Here is a 19,176-nt window from a genome sequence, read left to right as displayed (position 1 = left end):
CAGGGGAATTGCTGTGGGGAACTAATCCAGCCAATACAACTTGCGTCAGTCCCTACTTTGCTGTAAATTACATTTTGGGATTGGTTCAGTATCTGACTGGGACAAGGATCATGGGACTGAAAAGCTTGCCTTTGTCTTCTAACTCCTACTATCATTCCTCTGCCAAACAGTTTGATCAAGCCACAGTATCTGGCCAGTAATTCTGTTGTGCAGTGTAGTTGCAAGCTTAGCTAGGGAATCTCTGTAACCAAGGCAAAGCTTGGGGAAAGGTAAGAAATGTCTTAAGTTTTATGCAACAGAGAGTGTGCTATACAGAGAAACGTTTTTATGTGGTTGCTTATTTCAAATGAAGTATTTTAAAGTAATATCTTTAAAATTATATTGAAGTTGTTTCAGAGCTTATTTCTAACACTGCTTATGAAGATGGAGAATGATCAGCTTGTCTCTGACTCATGATTGTCTCTTGAAGCAGCTTTGTTGTTTTGATTTTTAACAGTTAATCTCTGCAGCTAAATAGTATAACTTAATGTCCTCATCATCTTCTCTTGTTACTTTGCCATTTGAGCTTTTTCATAGCTTGAGGGGGGGGGAAGGCAAGAACGTGATCTCTGGTTTACCTCTAGGAAAGAAGGAAGTCATGATTATTTAGTGAGGCTTGAGTGTAAGCTTGATCTGTCACTCACAAACACAAGATTATAGCCCATATTTCCATCCTCAAAATATAGTGTCAGATATATCGACTTTTCAGTGCTAGCATAGAGGATTTCACAATGATGTGTAAATGAATGCACCTTTTCAGAAGACCTGTGCTTGCTTCAGAGTTTTCAATATATCACTGCCAAGGTCTGTTTGGTGCCTAGCAGTCCCTGTTGTGGATCACAGCTGTATGACCGGTTCCCAAAACCAGTAAGCTAAAACAAAGAAACTGTTAATGGATCAGCGTGAATCAGAGCAGTAGGTCTGAATCAGCAGAGAAAAAGATGATTATGGAATCTAACATGTTATTTGTGAAGATTGCTGTTAAGTTAGTATGTTATGTATCCTGGTATATTGTCCAAATTCCTCCCAGCATCAGTTATTTATCAAGTATTTATGGAATTCCTTACTTCTTTCCCACAAAAGTCATATATAATGCTGCTGTGCTATTTAAATATACGCATATTTTGTTTTTCCCCACAAATAGAATTCTAACTGTATTTTATTAGAAAATGACATGATTTCTAAATCTAAGTAGAATCTGGGATATTTGAAGCTGAAAAGTAGATCAGAATTCTTGAGGACTCATCTAAAGATGAGTTTCGGAAGTAATTACTTAAAGTGTTTTGAATTATTTCCATTAAAACATATTTCATATCCAAGAGCAGTGAGGTGGTTTTTTTTTTTTTTTCTTTCTCCTTCTAAAGCAGTGAGGAATGGTCATTCTTCAAAACCATTCTTTCAAAGATGGGATCTCAATGTTGTTAAGAAATTAATATTTTTCACTTGTTTAACCATTGCATTATTTTTATACACCGGGTATGTTTGCCCATAGTATCTTACCAATAGATGCAATACCAGAATAAGAGGGGATGCTACAGGGCTTGCTTACTTCACTGTAAATCAAAAGATATTCAAATAATATAAGATCAGTTAAAAAAAAGTAAACTACGCATTGGTGTTATGGTGTAGTAACAAAGACAAAGTGTCTTTGATTATATGCCAAACATGGAAATCACTGGAAAACATTTTCTTGCAACTGCATATTGCTGAATTTAAACTACTGTGATGGACTGGAGCTGTGTCTGAATTCTCTGTCACCCTGGATTTTGAGGCAGTACTCTTGTGGAATTAATATATACCAAGTGTCTTTCTGCTGATTCTCAATGATCGTGAGGCGTAAGTTATGAATGCAGACAACTTTTTCTATTTGGAGACATCACATCCAGAAGATGGTTAGGAACCTGATACCCAAATATCAGCTTTTGTTTGCTAAAAGAGCTTGCGCTTTATCTTCAATTAATGTAATCCTACATCTAAAGAGGGAACCTTTTATTTCTATTGATGTTAAGTGTCAGTGATGGAAGAGGAGGTAAGACAATCTGGTGCAGCTGAAAATAATAAGATGTCCCTTGAGTGGGAAGTGGCAAGTCTTTGGGAGAAAAAATAAGGTTCATAGACTATTGTGTGTTTCTTGAAAAGTGAATATGTATTGTTGGTCTGTGGATAACAGGTGTCCTGTAGCTGTCAGGAACTCTGCTGTGGCTGATGCAATTCAAATATGTCATAAACATTCACAAACATGCAAGTGAGGAAGCTGGTAAAAATGGAATAATAATTGAGTATTCAAATTTAGGCTGATTTGTGTGCAAGAGGCACTTGCTGGACATGGGGAGGGAGGATTTTCTGCTGAAAAATGTGCTTAGAAAAGAGTGTTCTTTGTTTAGTAACATACTTCTGGTGCAGAAAAATTTGTTCTTCTTTTCCCTTTTAACCAAAGTACGTCACTGATTCGAAGCTTACATTTTCAGAATTTCAGATTGCGTTTTCTATATTCCATTTTTGGAGTGGTAGCAGGAATGGTGGCCAGCTGTGAAATTCAAAGCAGATAATTACAGTATCTACACTAAATGAAAAACATGTACAATTCAGTTTAGGTATTTTCCTCCTGTTGAAATGCGTACAAGACGTCACAGGCTTCAGAGTTCACAAGAGGGGAAAAACAGTAGTATCCCTCCTGAGTTGTGATCCATTGTAACAGTAAGTTACGTAAGAATTCATATTAGGAAGGCTATGTTTATCAAAGTCTCAGGTTCTCAAAGGCTAAATTTTATATCAATATTTCAGAATTAAAAAGTAGAACAAACAGAAAAGTGCCCAATTAGACAATAATAATAATAAAATAAAAAACACAAAAAATCTAGAAATGGATTGTTAAATATTCATTGTCTCTTGGCGTTTTGAAGCTTGTTTGCTTAAAATTAGAAGCCATAACTTAATAATATCTGAAAAGGAAGTATTTTTAATCATGCAATTCTATGTTTAAAGAAGTCTTTCAAAAACTAATTAGTACACATTTCATTGAAAGGAATTTACTTATTGAAATAAGATTATTTTATTGCAAGTACCAATCAATCATTTTTACATTGTTTTCTGTGTGCCAGTGCTAAACAACTTTTGACACTATTGATCTGTAAAACCAATCTGATGTGAACAGTATGTGACAGAAGTTGTTTGTTATTGAAAGATAGAATTCTGTCTCAGAATAGCTTGTCATCCTGGGGAGAGAAAATCACACAAAGTAATTTTACTTGTATCATAGCTTTTTTTGATGAGGACTGTGTTTCTGACAGTTGAGTTCATGTTAAATGTGAGCAAAGCTTTGTTTATGCATGCATGTCTTCAGTGGGTTATGGACCTGAAGTTCTTTCTTTGGTGGCACTGGTTTTATCTAATTAAGCAGCAGTGAAATAATTCTAATACAGAGCCTTCAGAAGAAATGCCTTGGTATGTGAGATAGTTTATTAACCATAAATTTGAGGAATTGCTGTAGTTTAGCAAGTTCAAAGTAAAATGTCAATTGTATTATGTATATTTATGAAAATAGAAAATTTGGGCTTGCTCTACTGCTTGAGTATAACTGTGATGAATGCTATATAGATAGATCAAGGAACCTTTACTTTTTGAATTTGTGATGAATGACTGCGTATCAGGCTATTAAAACCATTAGGCAGAGTCTTTTGAGAAACAAGAGCAACCAGAGGTTATACGGTGCCTCAGGCTAGTGCTTCTCTACTTTTCTGGCTTCCACGAGGTAGCTATTAAAGAACCATAATTTATACAACTGGATTCTAAAATAAGACCCAGTAAGGTGGGCTTGAAAGGCTGACTTAATCATTCTCTTACTGTACATACAATTCTCTGATTTGAATTCTTAAGCCTTTGGAAAGCATAAATCCCCACATATATATATTTTTGTCTCACTGTACTTCTTATCTTCTACCCACCCTCCTCAAGATGGAGAAATTAGGCAAACATAATACTGCTAATTAACCAGAGCTCCATGAATGCTGTTGTCTGTAATGCAAGTATGCCTGTTTTGCTTGTTTGTTACAGTGTACTACATTTGTAATGGATGTCATGTTTAGCTTGCACATGGACAAGGAAAGCAACATAAGAAAGGGCTGTTTGTCTGCCCTTCTTGGCTGCTACTCTCTGGACTGGTTCCTTGTCTTTGGAAGGAGCAGGTTGGCTGCTTCTGGAAAAGGAACATGGTCAGCAGGGTCAACCAGGTGGGGAGGGAAAGATGCAACAGTCTTCTGTGCCCTAGCATAGGGAGAGGGAAGCTCCAGAGGTGACAGGGTGCAGACATACAGGTGAGCTTCAGCACTGAAGGAAAGATTGTTGTCTTAATAAGCCAGAAGAGGCTGGGGAGAGCCCATTGCAAGTCAGTGAAATTTGTACTAGAGAGCAAAACAGGAAGAAAACAACTCCAGAACACAGTTGGCACAGGGATGTTTTGTTTCAGTCCATTTATTTATTTATTTATTTAGTCTACTTTTTCCTAGGAAATCTTAATCTCCATCTAAAAAGTTTTTGTGTTCTAATGCAAGCTAGTTTAAGAGCTTGGAATCTTTTGATTTCTTTAAGGAAGAAGATTGAGTGCTTCTCCCTATGGTTTGTGACCAGGCTGTAACAATTATTCTGTCCTTGAAAACGGATGGCAACAATAAGTAAAACTGGGAAATAAAAGGAAGGAATCTTACTGTCAAGACAAAGCTATTGTCTACAGAGAAGCTTCTAGTGCAAAGCAAGAGAATCTACCCTTTAACTGTCTCAAAATACGTTAATTGAATCTATTTTCATACCTTGTCTCAAATTTATTTCTGAAGGAGTAAGGTGTTTCCATTACTAAATTTTGAGCAGTGGTTTCAGATAATTCAGTAAACAACATTTCAAGATGGATATGATTTTGTTATCATTTCCATAAGGATCATTAAGACCAGTTTCTGGATTAAATCACCTAACTCAGGCTTAGCAAATGGCTGCTTGTAAACTACAATTTGGGATTGTGCTGTGTCTTTGGCATGAGGCCTGGAGAATCCAAAGTACTGGCTGCAAGAGAATTCTGCTAATCTGGGACTCTAGAGGCCCTGGTTTTTCTGAGAACCAGCTGCATGCCAATCCCACAGTAAAGTGGCAAGCTGCTGGGAAGCAGTTGTCATCTCCTGTTTATGAACTGTTTTCAGATCCCAGCCGTCCTCCCTCATCTCTCAGTGGTGCGTGTAGGGCTGGTGACATCAGACATCCAAAGCTGCTGATCCCACTCTGGTCCTAGTGTATGAGAGGAGGAGAATGAGACTGCATTTGTTAACATGTGTAGAAATGAATGTAGACTTGTTACCCACAAAAACTGTATGTGTAAACAGTCTATGTAGCAGCAATAATTTTTGGCTTATTTACGATTCATTCTGATTTTTATTTCCTAGTGAATCATAGCAAATGTGTTTCACAGTTGATTTCCTCGCTTAAGCTGGAGAAAAAATATAACATAGTTGCCATTACTGAATTTAGTGGCACTTGCCACACGCAGTGAAAAGAGGCAGTGGTGTGGGTTTGTTACTTCTCATGAAAGTACCCAAAGGGTGAAGCCTGGTTGGCTTTTTTTTTCGGTCAACATGCATCTAATGATCAACACAGAGAATACAAAAATGTCTTGGTAGAACATTTTAAAGGAGTCAGTAGAGAAGCATCTGGGAGCCAGACATTTCTTGTGGAAACATGCCAACAACTGTATTGTGTTTCCTCTCACTAAAGCCAACGGGGCTGAAATGCCTTGTCTTCTGTGCCTTTTGGAGTAAAGCCATTTCTGGAATCAGGCTATAAATTTGAATACTTTAACCCTGCAGATTATAAAAGGATATAATGTGGTTTAAATAAGATGCTTTCTTTATGATTCTGTGTATGTAAATATTATGTCAAGTCACATTTGTCACAATTAGGGGTATGTAATTTTCAGAAATGACTTTTAAATTTAAATCTTGCTGCTGATCAATGAGTATGGGAAACTTTACTTGACTTCTAAAGACTTCTTTCTCTGTAGCAGATAAATTTAGGCCTGAGAACTGTAACTCCTGTACATGGTTGTCAAATAACACTGTAGTACAGAGTTATAATGTATAGATTAGTTAATTGAATTCTCAATTAGTAGATGTATTTATATAGGGAATTATTTATGTTTTCTATGTAGATTTTAATAACTACCATGTTTATTTTAGTAAAACCTTTAGTAATAGAAGTTTATAAAATGTCATGTTGAACGCTTAACCCATAATAGCTCTTAGTTATGTAAATAGTTTATGAGAACAAACCAATTTAGTTACAGTGAATTCACGTAAATCTTTACAATGCTTCTATATAAGAACAGAGTTGTGTGCACGCACGCATATTTAGGAAAGCAGTTTCTAGTGCAGATTCCTGCAAACCTATAACACAACTGTGGAATCAGTTTCAACAACATTGTTTTGTCCAATAATTGCAACTGTGTTGTTTGAAGGAGAGGAGGGCAGGTGAGGGAGCATTTTTTGTTCATTAGCTAACTAATGTGAAGAGCGTGTAGAAACATCAGAAGTCGAGGCTTATTAAGAGAAGTATCCTAAAATATTTTATTCCTTCTTTAAATGTTTAAGTGTGGATTTAGATAAGATGCCTCTTGCCTGGATTTTACAGGCCAAGTCTGAGGCTTTTGGAACGTTTTTAGAAGTGGAGCCAGAATTGTGCTTTTGTTGGACACTGACATAAAACGTTACCTGCAGAGGTCCTTCTGCTTGGGTGTGGAAGTTATCTGGGCTCTCAATCAAAAAGTATAGGTAACATTTTGAAAAGCGCCTAGTCAAACTTAAGGACTTTAAGAGGAGCTGGGTTCTGAAGTTGCTTAGGAAACCTTGTTTGATGATCCACCAATTTTTGGTTTTTTTTTTTTTTTTTTTTTTTGAGTTTAACGTATTGAGACCAGTTCAGTCAGCGTACAGGATGAGACAATTCTAAGAGACTTGATTTCTGAAAATAAATTCCTGAAATAATTAATTTTAAATGCTTATTAGCTGTGAATGTAAATGCAGGAAAAAAATTAATGACTTTCTGCAAGTGGCTCTCTGTAATTTCTTCTTTCTTCATTATAATTATTGTGTATATATCCACAATTGAACTTGCTTGCGATGACCTTTATCTTTTCTCTTGAGAAGAATTACTATTATCAGGTCTTTCTTCATGAGAAAATAAAAAGGTCAGTGCAAAACTCATCCCTTATTTCTATGCAGTGCACATTGCACTTTGGCATATTTGTATTGAATTTTATTAATAATAATCAGATCATTTTGTCAAAGAAATTTTAGTATTCTAGAATTAGGAGTTCTAGATGGTCTGCTACATACTCCTGCTTTTCCTGCCTCCTTCCACCTGCTCTTCTCCCATGATTACTGTTTGTCTAGTTGAGGTTTTACATATTTCTATTCCTCCTAATCCTGTCAGCCTAGCTAATTTTTTCTGCATCTTTAACCCTAAATTTACGAATGGCTGGTTCTTCCTCATCTATATCTAAGAAGAAGAACAGAATTTAGAGAATGTAGATGTGTTGCTTTTTTTTTTTTTTTTTTTTTTTTCCCCCCAGTTGAGATTTTGAATTATTTGTTGTTTGGAAGAGTATTGCTAGGGACAGAATGACTGGGTTGATTCGGCTGTCACTCAGAATATGACTGTGAAGGTTGCTTATATGCAAAGTGAGCTCCAAGCAGGCACTCCAGGCAGGAAGCTGAGTTCATGAAATCTTAATATATTCATAATTAAAACCAGGATTCTCCTGTACCTCTGTGGATTTTTCAGTTGTCCTAATGAGTATATTCTGTTCTGTCATTCAGGTGACTGAGCATGCTTTTCCTTCCATAGTGATACTTGGTTCTTAAAGCCTGAAGGGCCTTTTGAACCCCTGGAAACAACAGCTCTTACTAACCAACAACCTTTGTGTTTGGCAATGGAACAACATATGTATTAGCTCTGCAGAAGGATATAGTCTTCATGCAAATCAGTCGTGGCTGCAAAATGGGGCACAGGCAGGAAAGAGAAGGACAGAAAATGCGGACGTATATTCAGATCTCAACCAGTAGGGAAGATAAACAAAGCAAAGCATGGTCCCATGTTTCATGAAAACTTTGTAAGAGGGCATACACTAGAGTAAGAAGATCCAACTGCTTGTGTCGAGACAAAAATAACATTTAACACTGCACTGTGCAGCAACCACGGATGACCTTGCTAGTAATGCTTGATTTTTTTTTTTCCTCTTGTGTGAGAGCATCTGTTTTTCTTCAAAGGAACAAAATGTGTTTTTTGATCACTTAATCTTCCTAATTTTTTTGCCCTAGAATGTTACAGTAAATACTTTCTGCTAGAAAAAGCTTCTCCTTTTTTCTTTTTTTTTCTTGCCAGTGGTGAGACCACTCACCAGTATCTTCCTGCTTTTATAGAAATGTTTTTATAATCTGTTGTCATATTATGTTTCAGGCAGATGAGTGTGTATATGATAAAATAGGAGAATGCAGTGCCTTTTTCACAAATGCGTTTAGAGACTTCACCCTTCCTCCCTACATTCTCCAGGTTTCTTCAGCTCTCTTTACTGCTGCACTCTGTGATTATTCATCATGGCAATAGTTATATGATCCAAAGAACGTACAGAAGACAAGGGAATTGTAGCCTGAACTGTGCTTTGTATTTGTCTCAAGTAGTATTGTGTTGTTTTGTTTATTTCACTCTTTAGTTTGGCAAATGTTATACCTCCAAAATGCTTTTGTTAGGAAGATGTTGTACCAGCTTTTTGTTTTTGATTACATCAAACTATATGACATATGCTTTTAGGTTCATCGGATGGTGTCCCACTAAGAGAATTTTTTGCAGAAAATCTAGAAATGACATTCCAGTGATGGTCCTGAGTTAATTTATTACAAAGTCTGCTGATCTTTTAAGGACTATGGGTTAGCCTTCCAAGGTCTTCTCAAAAGGGGCAGGGCTTCACCTTTAGCTGAGATAGCTGTTTTCAGATTCAGATTTTCAGATTTCTCAGTACTGGGAGAAACGGTGGTATATAAGAACACCTTTCCAAGATACAAGAAATGCGGTTGAGAAAAAAGAAAAAAAAAAAGCAGAATTTCTGAGGAAGTTCAGGAAACCTTACATCTGGAGTCTTAGCAAGACCTTGACAAAATGGAGTCATGAGTAATTTTCTCTCTGGTGAAAGCAACTGGACCCTAGGAAGGGCATAGAGCTGTGTCAGGGGAAGGTCATTTTGGATGTTAGGAAAAGATTATTTACCAGAGGGTGGGGGATGTGGAACAGACTGCCCAGGGCAGTGGTTGTGGCACTGATCTGCTGGAGTTCAAAAAGCATTTGGACAGTGCTCTCAGAAATATAGTTTGAATTTTGGGTGGTGCTGTGTGGAGCTAGGAGTTGGACTCCATGATCCTTGGGGGTACCTTCTAAGTTGGGATAGCCTCTGAATCCCTCATATTCATGAGGATATCCAGCCAAAAGGCTGGTTCTGTGACAATATTGTAGGATTACCAGAACTAGAGTTCTGCTACTTGGATTTAGGGGTCTCTTGCTATAGAGTGGGTGGATGTGGAGTCTAAAAGATGCCAGAAAGGAAAGGAAAGTCCATGTTACTATACACACCAAAGCAAATAAGCCTAGGGTCTTGTAGTTTGTGGATGATCTCTAGGATGTCAAGCTGCTTAGGCTAATGCCCACTAAGAATTTGGCTGAAGAGTGCAGGCATATACAGGTGTGTATATAATGAGAGTACTGTGTAGGCCCCTTGCTCCTGAGGCTGAGGAGCACTGTGCCCTGAACTGCTCAAGTGAGGCAGTGTACTGGCCCTACACAGAAGAGGGTGTTTTATTCCTTTGACCCCAAATGGTTTCTAGCCCTCGCTACTAATGCTAGTAGAAGATGTCAGTTTGGCCAAATTATAAAAAAGATTTCATTTACTTAAGTTATGTGTTTATTGTTCCTTCTTCAGCATTACTTAAATGTTTTTTTGCCAATAATCTTGTTTGTAGGAAGCCAGTTCTTGCTGTTTTTCAGATTTACATAGCTGGATTGATTTATGTTCCTTATTAGGAAAATAATCCATCTGTTATGGGGTTAGGTCAATTCATGAAATAATAAATCAGAGAGAGAAAAGGTCTCAGCTGTTTCCCATAATAAGCATTTATCCATGTTTGAAAGCTCTTGTTTATTTCAGTACAGAGTCACTATTTGGTAGGGAAAAAGCAGTGTGGAGGGTAATACTCTTCATGTTAATAAACTGTTTTATCTTTTTCTTACACAAAGCAGTATGGAGCCATGATGTTCCATGTCAGCAGAGTTCTTCATGCACACACCTTTGCATTTGCATGCACATGTCTGTCATCCCTGCTGAATACGATAGTCAAGACACCATGATTTTTTGAATTGATTATTTAATAAAACAAGTGTTTTTGTGGGGACTTGTCTTATAAGACCTGTTTATGTGCTTATAACCTTTTGACACCACAGTGAGATTTCAAATGAAGACATATTAATGTGCATTACAAGCGTATGATTGCTTTTATCATTATGAAAGAGATGAAAAATTAGTTCACTGCAGTAGTTTTTATCTTAACCGATCAAAACATCTTCCAGTGATGTTTATAACAATATGTGATTGGAATAACAACTTCACATGTTGTAGAGTTCCATGCTGCAGCCGAGAGGCATGTAAATACAAGCTGCTTATTTGCAAGAAGCTTCCAGATTTGCAATATGATTGCTATGGAAACCGCACAATGAAAACCTTATAACCATCTGTGTGGTTTGGAAGATATTGCTGCATAGCTGAGCTGTTTTTGTTTACTGTTATTAAAGTGTTGAATGGGATATATTAACCCACAAGCTGGAATTATCCCAGGTATAAACTAATGCTACGCAAAGGCGGTGTCTGTCTCAGAGATTAAAAAACAGTAGAATACCATTTAATAATGTTATAAATTAGTGTATAGTATATGAAAATGGTTAAGAGGTGTGTTGGTAGAGGAAACTGTTAAGTTTATGCATATTTATTATGGAGATACCACATTCCACTGAAGGAATGCATTGCTTGAGCCAAGTTCTAATCCGTTTTATACTCAAGTAGTCTGATTTTTTTTTTTCCCTTTAAGAAAAAGAAATTGGAAGAAAAATCAATGGCTTAATGTCAAAAACTCAGCTAGTGTAGTATCCACTGTTCTGTTTTAAAATTGTGTGGATGGTAGAATCATCTACGGTTGGGTATTTATTTTTCTGTTCTTTCTTCAGATTCAAATAAGTAAATTATTTTGAGCATCTTTCTGGGACTAACTGAAAATAAATAAGTATAGTGAATTCCTTGTTTCACTGTCAGTTCAAAAATTTTGGGGGTTGTTTGCCATTAGGGTCTCTGAGTGTGAAATGTAATCTGTATCTCAAGGGCCAGATGTTTGTTCTGTGGATCTACAGCTGTGGAAGAGTTCTTGTTTGATTAGTGTTGATTGCTCTCATTTTGACATAGTGAGAAGATAGAGAAGAACATTATCTTACTTTAATGGGGGCGATGGTGTGAAGAAGAAAAATACCATACCAGATTATTTTAAAGGTCTTCTTGACTCCTCCTACATTAGGGGGTATCCTAGAAAATGTGACTGGCAATGGGATAATAATTCCTGTGGGTGGTGTAATTGTGGTATGAAAGCCATAGAATGACAGTGCCTCCTAGTGCTCTGGACAGCTTATTGGGATGTATTTGTGTAATTTGTACTCCTGTTCTAAGTGCTTAAAACAAACAAATGAGCATACTTGGAAATGTGCCACAAGTGGTATGCCAAGTGAGAGAATACATTTAAATGCAGTAAATAGTTTGGAGTGTTTTGTGTTGTACTGCAGCTTTAGGTTTTCCCTGCTCTATTGTGTTGGTTTTGTTTTTTTCTTCTTGTTTGGCTCAAATAGTAGTTTATATTCATTGCAACCAGACTTTTAGCTAGTAAAGACAGCAAAAACTCTCAGTGGCTTAGCAGGGCAAAAGTTCAAAGCTCTTTGAATCTCATGATGTAACTGTCATATTTGTAGACCTGCGTATGTAAGTTAGCAAACAGTTATGCATACTTATTTCAACAGGTCTATTCTTGTGCTTTAAACATCTGCTTTAATGTTCACACAAACAGTCTTGTGGGTAGATTAAATTTTACAAGACTAGCAATTCTTTGAACTGTTGATATAAAATTCACTCTTTGTCAAAGTAGAAAGTCAAATTACTGAAAGTTTCACAATAAGGAACACTTCTAAAGTTGAGTGCTGTATCTGTTGTCTGTCATTAATAAACTATCAAAATGAATTGCTGAAACATATGTCCTAAAAAGAAGCATGATTATTAGTATAAGATGTGAATTACTAGATATAGCAACTCATCAAACATATTAAAAGTCCAATTCTTGTTTGAGAAGTGGATTTATTGGTATATTATTTCTTCATTCATTCAGCAGCTTTTGGTATATTATAAGGGCCAAGATAAATGTGTTTCTACTTTCTTATGACCCTGAAGAAATAATACAACTTAAAAAGAGCTCATGGTTTGTTCCCTGTTCTGCCTCATTGACAAATTGTTGTCTTTGAGTTGTGCAGAGCAGGTCTTACATCCCTGTGCTGAGTGGAGTGTGGATTTCCTCATGTGAGGGTGTGGGGGTGAAAGAATTGCCCATCTGTGTAAAGTGAGGATGGAGTACATCTTAAGAAATTGCCTATGGGAATTTCATAGAGTGTTCCAATCTTGCTAGTCAGGAAACACGCTTTAGTGTAGATCACTGCTAGGCTTCTTCTTTTCTTGTCTCTTAAACTTGAAATAAGTTACTTGCAGTCTGGTTTGCTTAAAACCATGGTTAGCTGCAGTAGGCAGAGCACTGAATGCATGGCATCTGTGGTGTCTGCATTCCCATCATGCAGGTGCCTAGCTAGTGTGTGTTTCTGCCTGATGGTGCTGAAGATGTCCTCTTCCTTCTCTGCATACTTCTTTATAAAACTGACTACTTTATATGGGCTGGGATACTTTTTCACTCATCAGTTTCCTTCTCTTTATCCTGGCAAGACATGCATATAACAGAATAGGACTCTCATTCTAATTATCTTGTATGGCATAAAAACAGCAGAACTGGATTACTGTATTCAGAGCAGAGTGAGAAGGGAAGTGTGTTCACAGATGAGATTTTGAAAGAAAACTTTTGGAGTATTTGGATGGGTGGGGGAAACCACAGGAGTAACAACGCTCCAACTGCTGTATAAATGCAAAATAGTAAACAGGGCTTATGATCGGAAAATGTGGAGTGTGGCTTTCAGACTAATGTGGGCTGTAACTCCTGTCAGCTGAGGTGTCCCTTCAGTTTCATTTGCAATTGTGTTTTGCAGAAGAAAATGCTCCTCCAAAGACCGAAATGCCAAGGAAATGGAGCCAGGAGAAAGTAGCCACTGCTTCAGGTAATTGAAATCTTTCTTCTTTATTTTGTGCGTGTACTTTCTTTTTATCTTTATTTTCTTTTCTCCTCCTCTGCTGTGTTAAAATAATGTTTTTATAGCTCTCCTAAGCTGTCTTTTTCACCTGGGTGTTTGATGGCAGCAAAACTGCTTAGCACCACTTAGGATGCATGAAAACCACTTGAGAAGGATTTATAAAGTAAGCCAATTTATACAAGGTATTCCTTCCTGAATTACTTTGTAATGACTCAATTAGCTTTCATTTCTGCACAAAGGAGATTTAGTTGCATAAATTAGCTTATCATCATTGAGGAAGTGTCACAGCTAAAGGACAGTTTATAGATACAACATGCAGTTGCTGTCAAACCTATAAGAATGTAATATAGACATCTGTGTATACTTTGTGCTTGAGCAGAACAGACTTCTGCCATTCAGAGACTAACAGGGGACAACAAGTTGCCCAAGGGACTGGCAATGTAGACATCTCTGAAAAGGTCAACTTGACACAGGCTCTGACAATCGACCCAAAGCTCTGTCTTCTTTGATAAAAATCAGATAAACTTAAGACCACTAATTGATCTGCAGCCTGTTTAAATGTTGGCCATGCATATCTTCATTGCATATGATTACCACAGAAAGCAAATGAATTGGGTAAGAAATGCCAGAGTCCAGTGACAGCAGCATAAAAATTGGAAAAGGACACCAATGCCCAGGAAGGCTGTGAAGGATATTCTCTCAGCTTCAGCTTGGCAAACTGCCCTTGTGCTAATTATCTCTGGGACTGGAAAAATAACTGCATACACCATGTAAAGTCTCATGGCCAGACAACTTTTCTTGACAGAAATGTATTTCCAGTTATGCTTAAAAACAAGATATATATGTGCTTCAAGGGCACAGACCTTTAGATAAACTATTGGTGATTTGACACAGCAAGTAGAGAAGACTTGCTTCTTATCAGACCTTACACCTTTTTGAGATCTGCTGCATTGTAACTGTGACCTACATTGACATGCAGTCTGGTTCACCTTCCCCCATTGTTCAAAATGCACATCATTCTTTCAGGGCTGTCAAGGAAAGGGTGGACAAAACAAGTTCCTTTAGGAAGTAGCTCTGCAGTGCTCTTCCTGTTGCAACGCGTGGAGAGGAAACAGAGGCCTGATTTCCTGACCCATACAGGAAGGCAGGAGCAGGTTGCTATGAAGAGTTTGGGGTTGCTTTTCTTGGAAAGGAAGCAAAAGCCAAGTCATCAGATGCTGTTAACATTGTGCTCTGCTAAAAACATGTGTAAGACCACACAACTCATTACAGCTTTAGCGTTTAGTACTCATTTAGACGTTACTGTAATTACAAAAGTGCGTTGTCATAGTAGAGCATGGGGTCAATCCAATTATAAACTTGACAGCAGCATTTTTTTCACTAATAGATCATCTTGAAGTTTTAAGTGATGATACTTTCAAGAAATAAAAACCTTAGCACATTGATTTCTTAAAAGTTTCAATGAGCCTTGTCTGTCTTGTTAGTATTTGCGCAGTGTCCTGGAAAACACCTGAACAGATCTCCCCAGATATCAAATTAATTTAAAGCAATAATTTTCTGGTCTTACTTAATTCAACTATTAGCACTGGAAATCAGTTGGACTTTCAGGGCTGAGTTCAAGTAAGTAAGATTGGCATTACTGAAATAACTAACTATATTCAAGAGTATTTCATGTTTTTCCATTCTGACAACACATACATTCTTATACTTTATTCATTGCCTATCTTTATTAAACCGAAATTTCACAGACAATCTTTTGAGACTTGTCTCTGAGCTCAGCCAGGTGAGAGAAAAAGATTTTTGTGATTTCTAGTCTGTGCTGTCTCAAGGTAGGTACTTTGATTTTGGAGTAGCTAAGGAACAGAAGAAGGGAATAGAAGGAATAGAAGAAGGAAAATGAGAAAGGTTATGCTGTACAGGTTGGACTACACAGGTGGTCGAATGAAATCAAAGCATACCTGTGTGTTTATTCACAAGCAAGGTGAAAGTAGGTGATGTGGATTGAGTAGCTCAAAGTTGCTATTTTAGGATAGTTTATTAATTTGGATGCCATCACTGGTAAAATGGAAGTGAAAGTCAGGCACAGCTGTATTTATTCTAATGTTTTCAGTAGTGCATTTCCATGCTTAGGTTGTAATTCCAGATTTTGTTTTGGTCAATGTAGTTTTTCTGCCAACTCTGTGCTCAGAAATGGCAAATGCCAAAACCAGCATGAGGGAGGGGGGTAGGGAAGGGTCAGCCTGCAGTTAAATTGGCTTAGGCTACAGTGGGTCAGCACACTTAAAACCTTATGAAATATGTACCAGGTTTTGTTCTTTTTTGTCTATTGAGGCTGTTAGAATATTCGTACAGTTTTGTTTTCCCTTGAGCAATCTGCTGGTGTTTTTAAACAGTTTGCGACATCTGAAGTCCATACTTGAGAGATATACTTTTCAGATTTTTTACCAGAACTCTTCACCATTCTCTCTTCGAGCACATAACATTAGATACCAGTGTTTTTCAGTCAGCCTACCGTCAGGAAGACCAGCAGCTGTTGCTGCTTGATCTGTCAAATAAACTCTTGTGTTTTCATCACTACATTGGCCAAAAATATCTGTTGCTCCTATTGCTGTTACTGGAGAAAAACAGAGATGGCAGAAGAAAACTCTGAGGAATTCTTTGTAGAAGAGTTTTGGAAACTGTTGGATAGTTGTTTGTTCAGATAACTGCCCTGAAATGAAATTACTATTTCCTTGAGAAACAACTTATCAAAAATCCTTCTCAACCATTTCTTGTAATTGCTAGTATGAAAAGCAATGAGTGGGTAAAACAAACTGCTTCATACCCTCTACTCTGCATTAAAAAAAATAATTTTTTTCATACATTTTTTCACGTTTATAGCCTATGTGACCATGCCGTCTAAATGTTACAGGCTTTGGTTTAGCAGTTAGCACAAGCCATTTTACACTGCGTAAGAATAGGATGTAATTATGACACAGTAATTCCAGCAAGTCAAGACTTTTTGAATTTGAACTATAATTGGAACTTTTATGTTCTTGATGGTAAATCTACCGGCTGCTTTCATGCACTCTGTGCTTAAGAAGGTCTACATAATTTCATTACCATATAAATACCAAATTTTCACTCAAATCCCATGCTTTTATTTTATCCAGTTCTTCAGTTGTATTCAAATGAAATTTGCTATGATCCTCTCTAACCAAGAGAGGGATGAAGCAAGAAAGAATGGGCTTATGTTTCGCTGAAGTTTTTGCAGCTTTTTATTGTTGTTGTGCCTCTGAGTTTGTGAAGCACTGTGAATCATTTTATGAAGTGTTACGTCCTTTAGACATACAGACTCTGAAATTATGTTCACGTTTCATGTTTATGCCTGTGTAACTTGTGCTGGTGGATGTTAGAAGGCCTTCCCAGTTGTGAATTAACACTTGTTTGAAGACCAGTGTAGTTTTTCACAAAACACATCTTTTCCACTGTTGCCATCTTATTAGTTGAGTTCCTTTCTTGCTTTAAGGCTCCATGAAATGCTCTTGATGAATATGTAGGGAGAGATGCACCGTGCACACTGTGAGATCTATTCTGTTGCTGGTATTTTCTTTGTGATTCCCATTAGTCTGTTACCTGCAGTTACTTCAAGCACATAAAAGGTGAGAAGAGATCTCATAGTGATAAAAAGGTCAATGTGAAAAATCACGATTCAGTTTAGTGCAACTCTGAATATATACAAGTACTGATTAATGTATTTTAAACTCAGGTCAGTAAGACAACTGTTGGAAGATTTGTAAGGATGGAATATACCAAAGCAGCTCTTTAGGTTTTTTTTTCCTCGCGTGGGCTTACATTATCTTATCCAAGATAGAGCTGGGAACTGTGGTCAATGCTGAATCAAAGGTGTAGGAAGACATTCAGATTCAGAATTTATTCCAAATTGATTTGGTGCTAATCATTATTATTATTTTTAATTGTCTGATGCTAAATTGGTAAATAATAAACTGACAAATAGGAAGGGCCAAAATTTGGAGGTGCAACATTTCGTAGCAATTCTGCCTGAATATTATTCTCTATACACAATTTACGGTAATAAAATTTCTTGTTTCTGAATAGTTGGTAGCCTTTATCATATCTATATATTGGTGCCTTTGATGTGATGGCAGAAGTTGTGGGTTGACAGTCAGAACGCCCTCTAGTGCTATCTGGGAAATGGTAGCTACTAATCACCAGTTTATGGAAAATTAAATGGTGGCTGCCTTGCACGGCCACTTTAAAATCAAAGTTGTGAATGTTTAGCCGTATGACAGAGTTGTCATTAAAGCAAGATATCAGAGAAGACATACTGAAATGGATAAATAGAAAACAAGCTCTTCTGGCTCATACAGAGAGTATTACAATTAAAATCAAAGCATATGTCAAAATGGGGAAAAACACAAGTTGAATGCTACTGTATTTTACTTAGTGTAGCACTTCATCTCACTTGTTACTTGATATTTTAGAGGGATTTTATTCAGTAATAAAGTGAACCAATCATGATTAAATTGTAAACTATAAATAATGGTGTAGAGTGCTAACGACATGCAAATGTAACTGGTATATGTTGAAATAACCAGCAAGCCTGCTGTTCCAGGATCATATAACAAAACTAAGATGACAGCCTTGATCCAGCCAGTTCAGTGATATTTATGTTATCAGAATTAGAAGATAGCGTTCCAGTGATGTAAATTATTAGTACATATACATTCTGTCTGGTTAGTGTATACATAATGTAACTGGTCATCTTAGTGGTATTGCTTACATTCTTTTTGCATTAACTCATCGCACTCGATTCTCATGGAATTAAAAACAGGAAATAGTTTGCAGCGTAACAGAAGCTCCCAGTGTATTTAACCGTGTGTAAGTGCTGTGTTTCAATAGATGTACTCTGTATTGTAAGTGTATGACAAAGCATTTATTACTGTGTTATTGCCATATTACAGAGCAAAGAGTGCTAAATAATCAATCAGTTAATGGTCTGTATGGCAGCTTGAACACAGCACATCCATTGTGCTTACGCTGTTAGAAGGATGAGTTTATGACTGTAGTGTAGTTGCATGTTTAGCCAGAACCTAATGTCCTAAACAGGAGCTGACACAAATATTTTTAAAATGCAGCTTCAGCAGCAGTCCTAAAGTTCTCCAATATTTCAGAAAGAACAATCCAAGATTATCTAAAAGGTTCTCGGTGAAGTTATTTAGTTTTGTTGGAACAGAACTGGGAGGGGGAACATATCACAAAACATTACTTTGGCTTCCTTTTGCAGATAGTTATTAATTATACCCCAGCATTTTTATCAGTTTCAAGCTGAGATAGAACTATGGCTTGCTGGAAGTGTGTGAGTAGAGGAAAATTGGCTGCTTTAAGGTGCAGCTGTAAAATGCTTTGAGAGAACCTGTAGCTACATGTCTCTAAGTCACACAACTGTTGCCAGTGAAGGGCTCGCACATTAAACTTGTTTTCCACTTGCTTTTGTGGTATGAAGGAGCTGTTTCTTCAAAGAGGATTAAGAAATGTGTGCTAATTAATTGCTTGGTGGTATCTGAAGATTTAAAGAGCAGCGCTAGTCCCTCAATCTTTATCCGCTGTAATTAGATGTCG

The 19,176-nt window shown here is 37.0% G+C and overlaps 1 protein-coding gene across 4 annotated transcripts in view; it reads left to right on the top strand.

Moving 5' to 3' along the window:
- SKAP2 (src kinase associated phosphoprotein 2) overlaps window positions 1–19,176 on the top strand; it is a 108,654-nt gene that overhangs the window by 79,688 nt on the left and 9,790 nt on the right. For all 4 annotated transcript variants that reach the window (XM_004939360.5, XM_040696534.2, XM_046937937.1 and 1 more), the window contains one exon: window positions 13,453–13,521. In XM_004939360.5, coding sequence (XP_004939417.1) covers window positions 13,453–13,521 — 69 coding nt within the window. The remainder of the gene's footprint in view (window positions 1–13,452; window positions 13,522–19,176) is intronic.

Source organism: Gallus gallus, chromosome 2, assembly GCF_016699485.2.
Source record: "Gallus gallus isolate bGalGal1 chromosome 2, bGalGal1.mat.broiler.GRCg7b, whole genome shotgun sequence".
Taxonomy (NCBI): Eukaryota; Metazoa; Chordata; class Aves; order Galliformes; family Phasianidae; genus Gallus; species Gallus gallus.
Note: the sequence above shows the minus strand (reverse complement) of the source record. Positions and strands in the feature narration are given on the sequence as shown.